Consider the following 15,505-nt stretch of genomic DNA (forward strand, 5'->3'; position numbering starts at 1 on the left):
AAAAAAGTTTTAAAATTACCTGATTTTGATGACCATGGAGGTAAGTGGTTGCACCTAGAAAGCCTTTTATACACTGATGATATGGCAAAAGGGGTTTTATTTAATTTCCAGATTGTCAATGTGAAATGAATCTGAAGAGAATTTGACGGCCACACTAGCTGGATGACAAAACCTATGTCTTGAAAAAATTGAAAAGAATGTGTGTAATTTCTATTTTGTAATAAACATCCAGATCAGTAAAAAACTGTTACTATAAATTCTGTTGATGACAAAGTTTTCTTTATTCTGCAAAAATACTATATTTTATCACAAAATAATGCCTCGATTGCAGTTTTCCAACTGTACTGTGATCAAAGCCTGTCAGAACTGAAATAATAGGTATTGATATGATGCTTGCTTAAGGAGGTACATAAGTACTTGGTTTTGAAATTAGTTCCATGAATATCTAGTGTGCTGCTTTATAGGTGTCTGAATTCTGAACCTGTCACAGTCACTTATTGTGTTAAATAATAAAAATCTTACTAAGTGAAGAGCTGTATTACTTTGCAGACCAGATTCTATAGAAAAAAAAGCAGTGCAGATTCTCAGCACAAGTTAGATTTTATCATTTGCACTCCCTCTGTGAATTCTGCCTTTTGGTTTATATTTGCAGAAGCCCCAACTCAATATTTCAGAATTTACTCTTTGTGTGCATAAGAACAGCTCTATTGTGTAACATGTAAAGTCGTGCTTTTTTTTTTTTATAACATGTAGTGCCGTGCTAATTTCTAATGGTGCTCCCTAATTTTGCTTCCAAAGCTGCAGCTTTCCAGTCTAATACTTCCCTAAAGTCTTGCTAGCAAATACTTTTATGAGGTATTAACATCTGCTATTAATGTGATCTAACTACAGTATTGTATCTTCTTATAGAATCCAGTTTTCAAATTTTTACCAGTATAGTACAATTCTAAAGTTTTATTGAACTGCTGGTTTTTTCGATTAAAATTCCTTGATGTCTTTTAACATATTGAGGGAATTGCTTGAAAGATCTTAATTGAAAGATTGATTGCTTACATTCACAAAAATATAACCAGAAAATACTTGTTCTTTTTGTTGCAGTTAATTATTGATACACCTACTAGTCCAGTTACAAGTGGACTTCCACTTCTGTTTGTCATCACTGTCACAGCCATCAAACAGGTGAGTAATGTTAGGGAGCAAAAGTAAAACCAAAGAGAGAGTTGGGTCAGTTTGGGTTTCCTGTCCGTGCCCCCTCCCAGCCTCTTACCCAGCACAGCCTGCTGGTCCGCTCTGGGAGAAGGTTGAAGAGAAAGCCTTGATGCTGGCACTCTTCAGTACTAGCCAAAACGCTGGGGTGTAACCAGGACTGGATTAGCCCCAAGTACAAAGCACAGCAGCACAGGACTGTAGTGAAGAAAGTTAACTCCACTCCAGATGGTCCCAAAACAGAGGATAATTTCAGTTGTCCCTTAATAGATAACTTACTGCCTTCACAGTCTTTATGCTAAATGCAGACTTCATGAGCCTTCAAAGAAGCTACGGAGAGTTGTGTTTCTCTTTTTTTACAGTGGTAACTATGCATAATTGAGTATATTCCATAGTTAAATTCAGCATTTCTTGTTGAGCAAAAGTTGTGATAGAGGCAAGAACTAGTATTTTAGTGTGACTTTCCCACTCTTCAGATTTTAAATGTTACACTTTAAAGTGTTACTGTTAGTAGTGGCCTCCCAAAGCCTGGGTTATGACAGGCTGTGCCTGGTACTGCAGTTCTGTGTATTTCCTTGATTTTTCTTCCCAACAACTTGTGTACATTTTGTGACCTTCTTGAGGAGCTGCACCAACCCCTGGAAGTATATTACAGTAAAGTTATGAAGTCTCTATACATTCCCAGATTATTTTTGAGAGCATCCAAGGTAGCGATACGTTTGTTCTGCATTAAATTTTCAAATGTGCTCAAGAGAGTCAGATCTAAAAATGTTATGGACTACAAGTGGTATTTTCCATCTCTTAACCACTAATGACTTTGTCAATCTCAATCTTTGTCATATGGCAGGACCTTTTCAATAGAAAGTTGCAGATTCCCTATCCTTTAGTTTGTCTGCTTGTATAAAGCACAAATTCATAGGGTAATTGAGCACTAAAAATAGGGTACTCTGCAAAGTTTCTCAAAACAAAATTGTTCACGACTGTATATTGTGCATAGGGTTAAAAGGTTTGGCTTAAATGTAAGACAGTCATCAAATACGATATGTCACCTTTTGTCATGTCATGTCTATCATCTTACAGGATAAAGTCCCATTCTTCCAAAATATATTGCCTGCACTACCACCTTCTTGACAACTGCTTTTGTGAGTACTGTGCACTCACTCAAGTCAAGAGAGCATGAGCAAGAGATGGTCACTTAAATACCAGAAAGTGTTGACACTTTTGAAACCCTTACTCACCCAGATGTCTTTATTGAAATACATGGTTTTGTTTGACTAATTGTAACCATAAATGCTCTTTTTCATAGATATCCAACACAGTACTAGTAGTGACATGGATCACATTTTCATGTGTTCTAGTGAGAATATTTTTTCCATTACAGTGATCAAGGATAATTCTTAACATTTTTCTTACAAGCTAGAGCTATTCTGTGTCTTTATAGCCAAATGTGCATCACTGCATCATTCCATTTCACTCTTTTCTAGGGTTATGAAGATTGGCTGAGACATAAAGCTGACAATGCAATAAATCTTTGCCCTGTTCATTTCATTCAGCATGGAAAACTGGTTAGAAAGCAAAGCCGAAAATTAAGAGTAAGTAACTATGACTTAACAGGTTTTGTGAGTCAGATTTTACTTCACCCTTCTTGTACACTTCACACATAAAACAAGTTATGCAGATATGTACTGTGATGATGCAGCATTTATTGCATTTAATGTTTAGATCTACTGTATACTAATTTTTAGTTTTATGTTTCTGAATAAAATATTTTTATAAAATTAAATTCCTAATGAGATTAGATAAATCTCATTTATTAACATCATTCTAAAAATTTATTTTTAGATGCTACTATTGCTGTTTTTTTATCAGGCTATTTTGCTTAACTGGCATTAACTAACTCCTTCCATAAATGTTACTTTTATTTTCCATTTTTAACTTGGAATTTGTGTCATGATTTATCTTTTCTCTATTTGCTGTCCATTGTGATTATCACAGAATCATAGGATGCTTTGGGTTGGTAGGGACCTTAAAGATCACCTAGTTCCAATCCCTGTGCCATGGGCAGAAACACCTTGCACTAGACCAGGTTGTTCAGAGCCTTATTTGACCTGGCCTTAACCCTCTTTGGGATGGTCTGTAATTACTATTATGCACATTAATAATTTATTTAAGTCAGATTGTGAAGGTCAGTGCTGTGTATAGAGATATATGCATATGTGCAGACAAAACACATTCTAAATATTTTCTGAAAACCCATAAAATCACAATCTCTCCATTGACCTTGTGAATGCTGCTACATTCCCCTTTTGGCATATTTTCAGAAATTAATTTCTGCTGCTTGTTTTTTTGGGGTTTTTTTTGTGAGCAGATTAACCTCTTAACATTATTTTCTTTAGAATTCAGAAAAATTTGATAGATATTTGTTTGGAATTTTCTTTTTTTGATATGTTTGTTTGGATGTCTTTTTCTGCTCTGCTGTTTTTGGGCATAAGTGTATTAAGAGTGTTCACAGCCTTTCTGCTGTGACCTTCCATTTGAGTGTGATAGCTTCTGCCTGTGGCTTCCTAGTAATAAAAAAAAAATTAGGACATCACATGCTTGAGAATTTCAGGTGTGTTAACTAACCAGTTAAATATACCAAACAAAAATAGTCAAGTACCATGCAACTAGATTTTGAATTTTAGTGGTTAATATGTCACCCATATTTTCTTAATTTCTCCCCTGTTTATTACCTTTCATAGGGTGTATATTCAGTGACTAAATGATAGGAGAGACAGACCTTGAAAACATTTGCATAGGAAGGGATATCTGTGTCTATTTGTAAATGGGTGAAATTCTCAGCTCTGTATTACATGAGAAAACAGACTAGGTTGTAAAAAGTAGGCCCCTCTGCACCTAAAGCCTGAGGACACTTCATTATAAAGAAGGAAAAAAAGGATTGCTAAAAAAGGAATTCTTTTTCACACAATCAGAGAATGGTTGAGATGGCATTGACAGTGGCTCTACTTCATTTTACTGGAGGTTTTCTGGCCCAGCCCCCAGCTCCAGCAGGGCCACCAAGAGCTGTTTGCTCAGGATCCTCTCTAGACAGGTTTCATGTCTCTCCAAGGATGGGGACTCCACTGCCTCCCTTGGGCAGCTGTTGCAGTGCTCAGTCACCAGTACGATGAGAACGAGGTGGACCCTCCCACCTTCCAGGTTGTGCCCACTGCCTCCGGTCCCATCACTTTCTGCCAGAAAGAACCTGTCCCTGTCCCCTTTGCATCCTTAGCTGATGTACTGGCAAATGCTGGAACAGCTTTTAAATTGTATTAAGATGCTATGTGCTAGTACTTTTATTTGGTTTGGATTGAGGAAAATGAGAATTTCATACCTGATTGTTGCAGATATGCTTAGTTTGTGTTCTCCTGTGCCATGTGTAAAATCTGCAATTTTTCATTGCTATTGGTTAAGAAAAAAGAAGCCTTTTTCATATCTACAATTAGATAAACCTCATTTTTTATAGTAATTCTAAAAATTTATTTTTAGATGTTACTATTGCTGATTTTTATGAGACTGTTTTGCTTAACTGGAATTGACTCCTGCGAACTGCAAGGATAGTGGAATTTAGCTTTATAAGGATATAACAAGCAATGATTAAGCTGGTTCTTGTTATAATAAATTATGACATAAAATTATATTAAACAGATGTTGACCTACATGAAAAATTGCAAAAATTATGTATTTTTGATGGGATTTTTATTAAAACCCTGATATTCTTAGAACATGGAATATGTCTATGCCACTTGTTTAATCTCCAGAAATGTAGAAAAACTAATTTTTCTTGAATGATTTGCATGAATATTTTGAATTTGTAATTGGTGGCTGTTCTGTTGCAACATTCTAATGTGCTGTAAAATATTGCCTATGTTTCCATGAATAAAAATTATTTTTCTCACCTTTAAACATGGATAAAAATAGGATGGACTTCTGGTCAAAAATTCTGCTAAAAAACATATCCTGTTTTCAGCAGCAGATTAAATTGCTGGCTTTTTCTGACACTTTTTCAGCTGTGTCTAAGAGTAGTTCATATCTCCTGCTGTTTTTGAAACAGTTTTGTTGTATTTAGTCTTAAAACAAGTATAGTATCTTCCATCTCTCAAATAATGTTGCAAAACTTAATAAGACAGTACTAGCAGGGTGGTTCTCCTGAGAGGAAAGCCAGAAACAGTAGATCTCAGTAATTCTACAAGGTATAATTCAGTTTTCCAGAGATATCTCTGTAGTTCTTTTACTCTTGTGGTAAAATGGTGGTGTAAATAAAAACTGCTATTTTCAAAATATTTATGTTAATCTAGGAAATCTGAAATTGGGGCTGCTACATACATGCATTTTATTTTCTTGTGTTTTTTCCCTAGGTTGGAGATATTGTAATGGTAAAAGAAAATGAAACATTCCCATGTGATTTAATATTCCTATCGAGTAGTAGAGGAGATGGAACATGTTTTGTTACAACAACTAGTTTGGATGGTGAATCCAGTCAGAAAGTAATTAAATGTTCTACATTTTTTTTCTAAGGCAAAGTTTGCTTTTAATTTTTGACACAGACCACAATATGACTTCATGCTTATATGTGTAAGCAGGTACACTGATTTGTGTAATTTATGTTTCTACCATCTGACTTCATTTCTCTTAAAGTAATACTATTTTATGAAAAGTTTTAAGACATTAGTTTGTGATTTTGTTTGTGTCCAGTATAGGCATGCAGATTACAGTGGTAATACACTAATGTTTTGTACTTATATGCTTTCATGGTGACCTGATTTATGAATATACTGCAAGGTACTTTCACATTTCTGTATAGTCATTAAAAAAAAAGGTTGGAAAAGACCATGTAAGAAGATGCCCAAATAGGAGCATTTAGAGATGCTTTGTATTTGAATTATGGGCTCTTACATAAGTTAGTAGATTTCATGCTGAGCTGCAGTGTATGTACAGATTCATGTCTTGTGTATCTGTTCTTTTTTTTTTATTTACATGTTTTTATTGATTCCAGACTTACTATGCTGTTCAAGACACAAAGGCATTTCGCAATGAACAGGAAATTGATGCACTACATGCTACCATTGAATGTGAACAACCTCAGCCTGACCTTTATAAGTAAGACAATAATTCTTACCTGTTTCATTTAAGATACCTGAGCAATAAATCATAAAAAATCATAATGAAAGGATACTGGCTGCATCTCTCTGGTTAGAGTGAGCCCCAGAGTGAGCTTGAAGTCAGGTGGGTCTTCCATTCGTACTCCTTTTGTGGAGGTAGCTCCCTAGGTGTGCTCTGGGGTAGTGATTTCCAAAAGGGAATGGCACAGAGCAGTCCACTGAGGAATGTAGTGAAAATTTTAGAACTTCAGTTTCTTTTTTTTTTAATACAAAAATAAGGAAGAAGTTAAGATTTACTAATACTTAGTATATGTCTTGATACTGATACTCATACTCTGTCTGTATGGCACACGCAATTTTGAGGTTCTCCAGAGGAGGAGGGTGTTCCACAATATGGAGAAGTGGCCTGTGGCACTCACTCCTTTGCTTTCAGCATATTGCAAAATATTGTCATTTATGTGTACCCAGTTAAATGGATTTACAGATTATATTACCTAGTTCTAACTAAAATAACACTCACAAAATGCTGAAGTGGCTTAAAAATACTCTTGCAAAGATATTGCAGATTGAAGATAATGGTAACAGTCTAGCACAAATGCGCAGTAAGAAAGTGACAAGCATTTGTAGTCCTGGTACAGAACTTCATCAGTCATGTTACAAAGTAAAGCCACTGTCAATCTAATCAGATCTGAAAGGATGTCAGCCACAAAAAATTTAGATTGTCAAGACTATTTGAAATACAGATTTACATCTGCTGTTGTTAACCATGAGCCTCATACCACAGGCTTTGAAATACTGGCTAATGACAGCATGAAGCCATCACAATTAGGAAAACACTTCAATGCACAACATGAAGAAAAATGTCTACAGTTGCATAAAGTCATACAACACTCAGTATTTTACAAAAAGAACTGTACACAATTCCACTAAACCTAATAAAAAATCTTGAGAAGCCCCTTTTGAAGTTTCTTAATAGTAATACAAGAAGTCCTGTGCCATTGGGAAAGCGCTAATTTTTTCTACCACAGTAAAAAATAGCTGAAATAATACACAGAAAACAATATGATGTCAAGCTGAAATGCACTCTTTTGGCAGCAAATACTGTTGGAAGATGCAGAAAAAACATTGCTTATTTCTGAGGTGTGAAGGCATCTCTTTTCTGTGATCTTGGTGATTAAGAAGCTGGTTTAGAAATCTGCTTGAGAACAGGTTCTTCAGAGTATCAAGTCCATCACTTGCTTGATCCTTTTTTAAAATACTTGCTCTCAAAGTGAATGACTGCAAGTTGAAACTCATGCTATTATAGGTGGTGAAATTCTTTGGGATAGCTGTTGACACAAAATAATGAAAATGTTTCTTGATAGTCAGCCTGTATCTCTGCTGATTCTAGTTTGAAATTTTACCTCTCAGCAAAACACAGTGGTCTGTGAATCTTCTTTTCCAAAGGCATGTGGTTATTTTGTATCATGATGCATCATAACCAACTGTACATTATTGTCTTCAGATGTGGCCCTACCATGTTGTATGTTCTCTCAGCAGACAGGTTACCACTCCTGTGAGCCTCAGAGGTTCCATTTCAGGGTAACAGGCTCACCAGCTCCCCACAGTTTCCTCTACAACTGAGAACCCTAATGTGCAGCTTAATCCTCTTTGCATTATGTTATCCACTTGCACAGTGGTATTGCAAATACACTGTACTAGGTCTGGCTGGAATGAAGTCAGTTCCCTTCATAGCAGCCAGTGTAGTGTAGTGTTGTTGCTCTGAGACTAAAACAGTGTTAATTGCACACCATGGTTTTAACTGTTGTTGCTGAATTTTTAGTGTCAAACTTTTTGTTCCTCATTTTGCCCCTCCAGCAAATAGGCTGGGGGTGGGCAATGGACACAGCCAGGTTGGCTGACCTCAGGTGACCAGAGGGTCTGTGCCATGACCAGAGGGTCTGTGCCATGTAGTGTCATGCTCAGCAATAGAACCAGGGGCAGGGGGCAGTCTACCAGAGCAGCTGTTGCTTGGATACTGGCTGGACATTGGCAGGCTCATGGGAGGTGGTGAGTGGTTGCCTTTGTGTTACTTCTTTTTTTCCCTTCGCTTATTAAACTCTCAGGATCTTGCTTTTGCTCTTCCAGGACAGTTCTGTTCCCTGTCCTGCTGGGGAGGGAAGGAGCGAGAGGCTGATGGGTGCTTAGCTGCTATCCAGGGTCAAACCACCACATACGGATAAAATGTACTGACAAATATTATGAGGAAGAATTACTTACTGGGTCTAGGCTTTGTTTTGCTTTGGTTTTAATTTAACTGTAGGCTTTAGCTGTTGTAAAATATAGTAATTGCACTGACTTATCTCGGGTAGTTTAGGGAATAAGACTTTTTATTTCTTTTTCATGGGTCTACTTAGAAGATTTATCCCTATTTTTTACACTTCCTTGTTTGCAAAATTTATGTCAAGTTACCATTCTATGTATTTTTGTATTTGCATGTTTTAAGTGTATATCTATATGTATCTCATACGTTCTTGTACATGTTATGGATAATTGGAGCCTGTTCAGTTTGAAAGTGTTCTCTGTGATACATACTTTCTAGAAAATATTTAATAAATAATCTATTAGCAGTACTGTTAAACTACTTGTATATTTCCCTTTCAGATTTGTTGGTCGAATAAATGTTTACCATGATAGGAATGAGCCTATTGCAAGGTGGGGAAATCCAGAGTTTCTACACATTTAAATATTTCACAGTTCAATAAGCATCAATAATGAGAATTACCTTTGGTTCACCAACATTGTGCTGCTATGTTTTAATGATAAAATATTTTTTTCTTAGAAAATTCCAGACTGCTGTTTCATAAATAATTGATATTTTGTCTTCTAATCATATTTCTCTTCTTTAGTATTTTAATGTCTTTATTCAACTTCAGTTTTAGTTTGTAAATGATGTTGATAGGATTTTGACAGCGCTTGTACAACACTGTCCCATTAGTGTGAGATCTTGGTAGTGCACTAAACAATATAAATAGTATCACTTGTGAATTTCATTTTTCTTAAATTTTGAAGGGTTTGAACATGTAAAATTTTTTTTTGTGTAATTTTACTAAGTGTGTTTGTACTTCTGTGTAAAGTGTCCATAGTGCTCTGTGTTCAAGGGAGGCAACATCCAACTTGCTGTACCTGATTTTGTTCTGATTCTTGTCACAAAGAGGCAAAGCAGTAGGAGAGAAAAGCTGCTTGCTGGGGTGGTATCCTAGATCCCAGCATGTGGGGGCTTAGGCAGTGCTGGCTAAGTGCCTTCCTAACGTCAGTGTGTCTTTAGATATGTTATTTTCTGTCTCAGTCTGCTATGGAAACTGTTGATTGATCTGGGTCTTTCATGTAACATTGTTCACTAGTTTCTTGAAAGTAGTTTCAAGTTTTACATCAGCATTGTGGCCCTGTTTGTTTGGAGTTTCTTGATTTTTTTGGGAGTTTCATACCACAGGTGCACTTCAAATAACATTGGAAAACACTGAATGTACTTTTTGGTTTGTTTTTTTTATTGCTGTATAGATAGAATGATAATTCTGCATGCAGTCTGTCTGTAAAGTAGTCCTTGGCTTTGAACTGATGTGATGATTAGTATACATATCATGTTCCAAAGTATTATTTAAACTTCATTGAGGTCCTTACATTAATTCCTGTACTCTTCAATAAATTATTTTACTTATATTTATTGACATTTTGAAAAATGTTTACAGCAAGTATCAAAAATATCTTGTATGCCATTTAAAATAAAATGGACGACTGTATTGTCCTTAAGAAGTTCTGACATACAGGACACTATAGTTTATATAAGCCTAAAAAATAATAGAATTAATATTTTTAAAAATAAGCACTGTGCAATTAGGATGGTGAGTCTTTATTTGGGTACCTACATATGTGGGGTTTAGGTGCATTGGTTTAAGACTTGAATTGTGAAATTGTGATCTTAATTTTAGTCATATGTTTATCTATTTTTAATTTTCACTTTAAAATTTTAAATATGCCTTGTAATTTGTTAAAATAAAATAAAAGGTTTTTAGTAAAACAAATTTCCTCTTTTATGTGACTTCCACTAAGGTCTGATGGTTTTCTCTAAATGTTTAAATTTTGTAATACTTGCCTTTTGCAGACCATTAGGATCTGAAAATCTGCTTCTTAGAGGAGCCACGTTAAAGAACACAGAAAAAATCTTTGGTAAATATTTCTGTTGACTACTTTAATGGACCCTGAAGTAATAAGCAAACACCAAACAAGGTTACAGGCTTGCAGTTACTACTGAGCTTATGATTTCTATTGCATCAATTGTTTTACAACATTTTAATAATCTTTAACATTGTTACATAGAAACACTTTAGCAGTTGGAAACTGTGACTGGAATGGGATGTAAATGCTGCATAAAATTTCGAAGTATCAAGATAATTAAGCCATTTCTAATTTTGGGTTGTCATCGAAATCTGTAGTTTCTTTCTTCAGACCAAAGAATTAAAGAAATGACAGAGTATAATAATCTAATGAATTGTGCTCTTTTGAAGTTACTGCACTGTGCAATCTTTAGTAAAACAAGTTGTCTAATTTCAGGTGTTGCTATCTACACTGGCATGGAAACCAAGATGGCATTAAATTACCAATCAAAATCACAGAAGCGATCTGCTGTAGAGAAGTAAAATATGTAATACTTATTTTGGGGTTTGAAGGCTGCATGTTTAAATGGTGCAAATCAGATTTTTTTTTCTCTGAAAGTGTATGTTTTATTGATTTAAATGAAAGAAAATAGGTAGAGTGACTTAAAATTTGCTTATTTATAACTAATTTTTACTTATAATGCAAGTTACATAACACCATATAAATGAGATTCTCAATACCGAATTATTCTTGTTAGGTGTTCAAAAAATAAAGCCATTTTGATTTGGTGCTTAGCTCTTTAATGTATGATGTTCTATAAGACTTTTCTTTTACTGTTTAGAGTACATCTACTGACAGTTTTCCAAGGTTGTGGTTTTTATTATCCTAGCATTCAGTGCTTTTCATTGCAATTGAGTCTTGAATTCAGTAAAAATAACTTTTTAAATGCACTTTACTTTGGATCAGTTGCAGTAACAGTGCTTGTCTGTGACATGTTTTCCTTGGTTTAGCTAAAATTAACAAGTTGCATAAAGGCATACATGGTGGAAAAGTATAACAGTGCTATCCTTAAGGCGTGAGCTGACATTGATTGCTTACTATTTTCTATTCCTTCTCTATCTGAAATCATCAGCTCTGAGTAAGGTGTCCAGGCTTGTGAAAAACAAGATGTCATTGATTGAGACAAGATGTACTGACCAGCTGACAGCCTTTCTCTTACACAGTGACTGAGCAATGATGTTGTATCTCTTTCTATTGTTACTGGTGTATAACCCATGGCTTTTAGTTCATGCCCATCATTAATGAAAATATTATCTTAAATGCAAAGTTTTCTTGCTCTTTTTTTAGATCTGCCTAGAGTTAAAGCATTAAAGCTGTGTAGCAAAATGTTCTTTTTTGTTTTTTTTTATTTCTATAAAAGTACTTATGTGAGTGATCTTATAATGATTCAGCAAAGTGGCATGAAAAGGTCTGCAGATTCAAGCCCAGTTGTTCTGTTATGATTCTATCTATACTGTTGTTTTCACTAATATACTAGTTTTGGTAATTTGTCACACACATTTTGGAAACAACTATAAAAATGGAAAAATAGAAATTAAAAATAGGAAATACTGCAGTTGTACATTTTAATGCAGTAATATTGTTCCTCTTTGGAAAAGCACTTTGGCAGAGTTATTTAACATCTTAGCATTGTTAGACATGCAGCAAATATTAGACTGATGTATAACAGACTGAGTATAACATTTTCTAATAAACTCTGTCGTTTATATGCTAATGGGGTTCTTATTTTGCCTTTTTTTTTTTTTAGATCAATGAATGTATTTCTTGTTGTATACCTCTGTATTCTCGTCAGTAAAGCAGTAATAAATACTGTTCTCAAGTATGCCTGGCAGAGTGAACCATTTCGTGATGAGCCATGGTACAATCAGAAAACAGAGCCTGAAAAGAAAAGAAATTTGGTATGGAAATAAATGATAATACGAAGAAAGTTTCCCAAATACTGAAAAGTATATACAGCCTGCTTACTTACCAGTCATGCTTTTTTGCTGACAGTGGTGATAGTGTACTTGTAGAAAGCTTGTATGTTAAATTTTTGCCCTTAAGTTGTATGTGTGAATTTAACTGATGAGAAAATCTCTAGTTTAATGTGAAAAGCTTCATGAAAGTGTTTTGGAGCTGCCTGTTATTTATATAAATTACTAAAGAATTGACCTCTCACTGAGAAATACAAGGGCTGGAAGGAATCCCACAGCTATTGGCAGTCCTGTAAGAGACATGGTCAAAATAATCCACTGTGGGAATCTCCATAAAAATGCCCCTCAAAAGCTTAGTTTCATATTGCTCTGTTATGAGCACTCGAGGCATCAGAGAGCATCAGTCACCAGTGCCAGATGTTCTTACAGGAACAAGGACGTTGTCCTGAATGGAAAACCAGGGGATCCCAAGCAGTGAGCTGAACCCTGCCCTACAGAAAGCACAATATTTATTTCACTAAATCCTCCCAGTCAGACTAGGGGAAAATTTGCTTCCTTACCCTAAATGCATGAGGAGCACGTGCTAGGCAAGCTTTCTGGAGTTCTCATTAGCACCAGTAGCACTGTCTCAGCCTGCTCAGCAGGTTGACTGTAACTCCACCAAGTCTCCACCACTGAAAAATTGAGCTAGGTTATGTGCATACATTCTGCTTGTGTTGAGAGAAGGAAAGGAAACCCTTTATTTATTCATGAAATGCTGCCTGAAAGTTATGTAATTTGGTAATCCTTGAAGGAGTTGCTATGGAACTATGCTATTTTTTTTGTAATTTTTTAATGTGCATGTTAATGTTTCCCTTGCTCCCCAAAAAGTCTTCACCATGCTCATTAGTTGCTCTAGAACTTTACAATAATGCTATGTTATGGCACTCTACACTTGTATATCTGTAAAGAAAAATGCAAATTTCAAAGCAGAAGCTCTATTGCATGCCAGTTGTGATGTTATAAATCATGAAGGTTTACATCCTGTGCTGAACTGCGAGCTATGAAAGACATTGCTTATTGTTCAAAAGTTATTTGAAAAAACTGATTTGTAAATACATGTAGTAATCTTGCAGTGTTTAATGGTACACGAAAAATCAATATTTCCATCTTGTTTCTTTGTCAGTTTCTTCGAGCTTTTACGGATTTCCTTGCATTCATGGTTCTTTTCAACTACATTATTCCTGTCTCCATGTATGTCACTGTGGAAATGCAGAAATTCCTTGGTTCTTATTTCCTTGCATGGGATGAGGAAATGTTTGATGAAGGTACAGGTGAAGGACCACTGGTGAACACTTCTGACCTCAATGAAGAGTTGGGACAGGTAAATTTCATTGAATTATACTTTTTTTTCAACTGTTTCTACTGTAATTTTTTATCTTAAAATTGCTACTTCAAGGTTTTTTAGTTTTGTTTTATTTTGAGGTTTTTTGCAGCTACATGTGCATTTTCTTTAGTGCTGATTAATTTTAAAAATAAAATCTGAGATATTTTTGTTTTCAGAATCAAAAATTCTGATTCCTCACCCAGTCAGTGAAATTCAATTAGTATTACTATAGTATTAATGAATAAAGACTTCTTCTCCATTGATTATAGAGGGAAATTATATAAGCATCTAGCTTCCTTAGATTAAAAGTTAGATGCAAAAAAAAAAATCCCTTTTTGTCTGACTAGACTGACACTGCATCTCCAGACACAAGTTTCATCCATTAAAATGATCAATGGACAGCCTCATTTTTGAAAAGAAATTCTGTTCTGTCTTAAGAAAATCATCACCTTGAGACAGGTACAGATAAATTTTGTTTGAGAAAATATTTAAGATCTTGGTTAAAAATACTTTCATATGTTTTTCAAATAAATAAATAAGATGTTGTATTTCTTTCTAATCAAACAGATAATAAAGGTTTTAAGGATACATATCTATTTGGATTAAGGGTGGTACAAGGTATTTCATTATTATGGCAGACAATTGACATTGCCTCCAATAAGATCCTCAAAGAGGATCTGCTGAATTACAGCCTGGATGAGCAGACAGTGAGGTGGATTGAGCAGGGGTGAACAGCCAGGCTCAGAGGGGTGCACAGTGGGAGGCCAGCATCTAGCAGTGTACACTGGGGTCAGTATGGCTCCCATCCTGATCATGAATGATTTGGGTGACTGGGGGCCATCCAGCTGGAAACCAGCTTTGCAGGAAAGGACCTGCGTGTCCTGATGGAAATCAAGTTCAGCATGAGCCAGCAGTGCATTTCTATGGCAAAGAGGGCCAGGGGTATCATGAGCTGCATTAGGCAAAGTGTTGCCAGCAGGTCAGGGGAGGTGATCCTGCCCCTCTCCAGGGCTCACCTGGAGTGCTGTGTCCAGCTCTGGGCTCCCCAGTACTGACACATGAGTGTACTGGAGGGAGCCTAGTGAAGGGCCACAAAGACAGACAAGGGACTGGACTTTCCATGGCTCATGCAAAGACAGGTAGAGAGAGCTGGGACTGTCCAGCCTGGAGGAAAGAAGATTCAGGGAAGATCTTACCAATCTATACAAATACCTGAACAGGAGGGTACTAAGAGGATAGAGCCAGGATTTTCTCAGTGGTGACCAGAGGCAGTGGGCACAACCTGAAATGGAAGGTCTGTCTGAATATGGGGAAACACTGTGACAAAGCAACACACTGAATGACTTGATTGATAGCATTTTGTAAATTTAATGATGAAACTGAATGTAGGGGTTGAGATGAAAAAAATCCATATGAATCCTGTCCACTCAGAAAAAAGTTTAATTGCAGGAATTTTGTTAACAGATAAAAAGCCATCGTAAAATTTGGCATTTGCCTTTTCAGATTAGTGCGTATTATAAAAGCCAATCTCAGTGGAAAGTGTGCATAATTAATGATGTTTTTGAAGACTGAGCAAAAATTTATTTGGTTTTTAGTTTGCTCGGTGCACTGCATAAATGGTGAAGTTTGATAAACAATCTGATGAAATAATAGCCTTATTTTCAGTGTTTAGTTCCTTGCCTTAC

General features: G+C 35.7%; 1 protein-coding gene across 7 annotated transcripts in view; it reads left to right on the plus strand.

Annotated features, from left to right (window-relative positions):
* ATP11A (ATPase phospholipid transporting 11A) overlaps window positions 1-15,505 on the plus strand; it is a 118,160-nt gene that overhangs the window by 67,964 nt on the left and 34,691 nt on the right. For all 7 annotated transcript variants that reach the window (XR_004060514.1, XM_030943217.1, XM_030943196.1 and 4 more), the window contains exons 4-12: window positions 1,099-1,179; window positions 2,691-2,798; window positions 5,604-5,732; window positions 6,242-6,345; window positions 8,991-9,041; window positions 10,489-10,553; window positions 10,938-11,019; window positions 12,289-12,439; window positions 13,620-13,817. Coding sequence is in view for 6 of the 7 variants with exons in the window: in XM_030943217.1 (XP_030799077.1) it covers window positions 1,099-1,179; window positions 2,691-2,798; window positions 5,604-5,732; window positions 6,242-6,345; window positions 8,991-9,041; window positions 10,489-10,553; window positions 10,938-11,019; window positions 12,289-12,439; window positions 13,620-13,817 (969 nt within the window). In the remaining variant the exon portion in view is untranslated. The remainder of the gene's footprint in view (window positions 1-1,098; window positions 1,180-2,690; window positions 2,799-5,603; window positions 5,733-6,241; window positions 6,346-8,990; window positions 9,042-10,488; window positions 10,554-10,937; window positions 11,020-12,288; window positions 12,440-13,619; window positions 13,818-15,505) is intronic.

Source organism: Camarhynchus parvulus, chromosome 1 (genome assembly GCF_901933205.1).
Source record: "Camarhynchus parvulus chromosome 1, STF_HiC, whole genome shotgun sequence".
Lineage (NCBI taxonomy): Eukaryota > Metazoa > Chordata > Aves > Passeriformes > Thraupidae > Camarhynchus > Camarhynchus parvulus.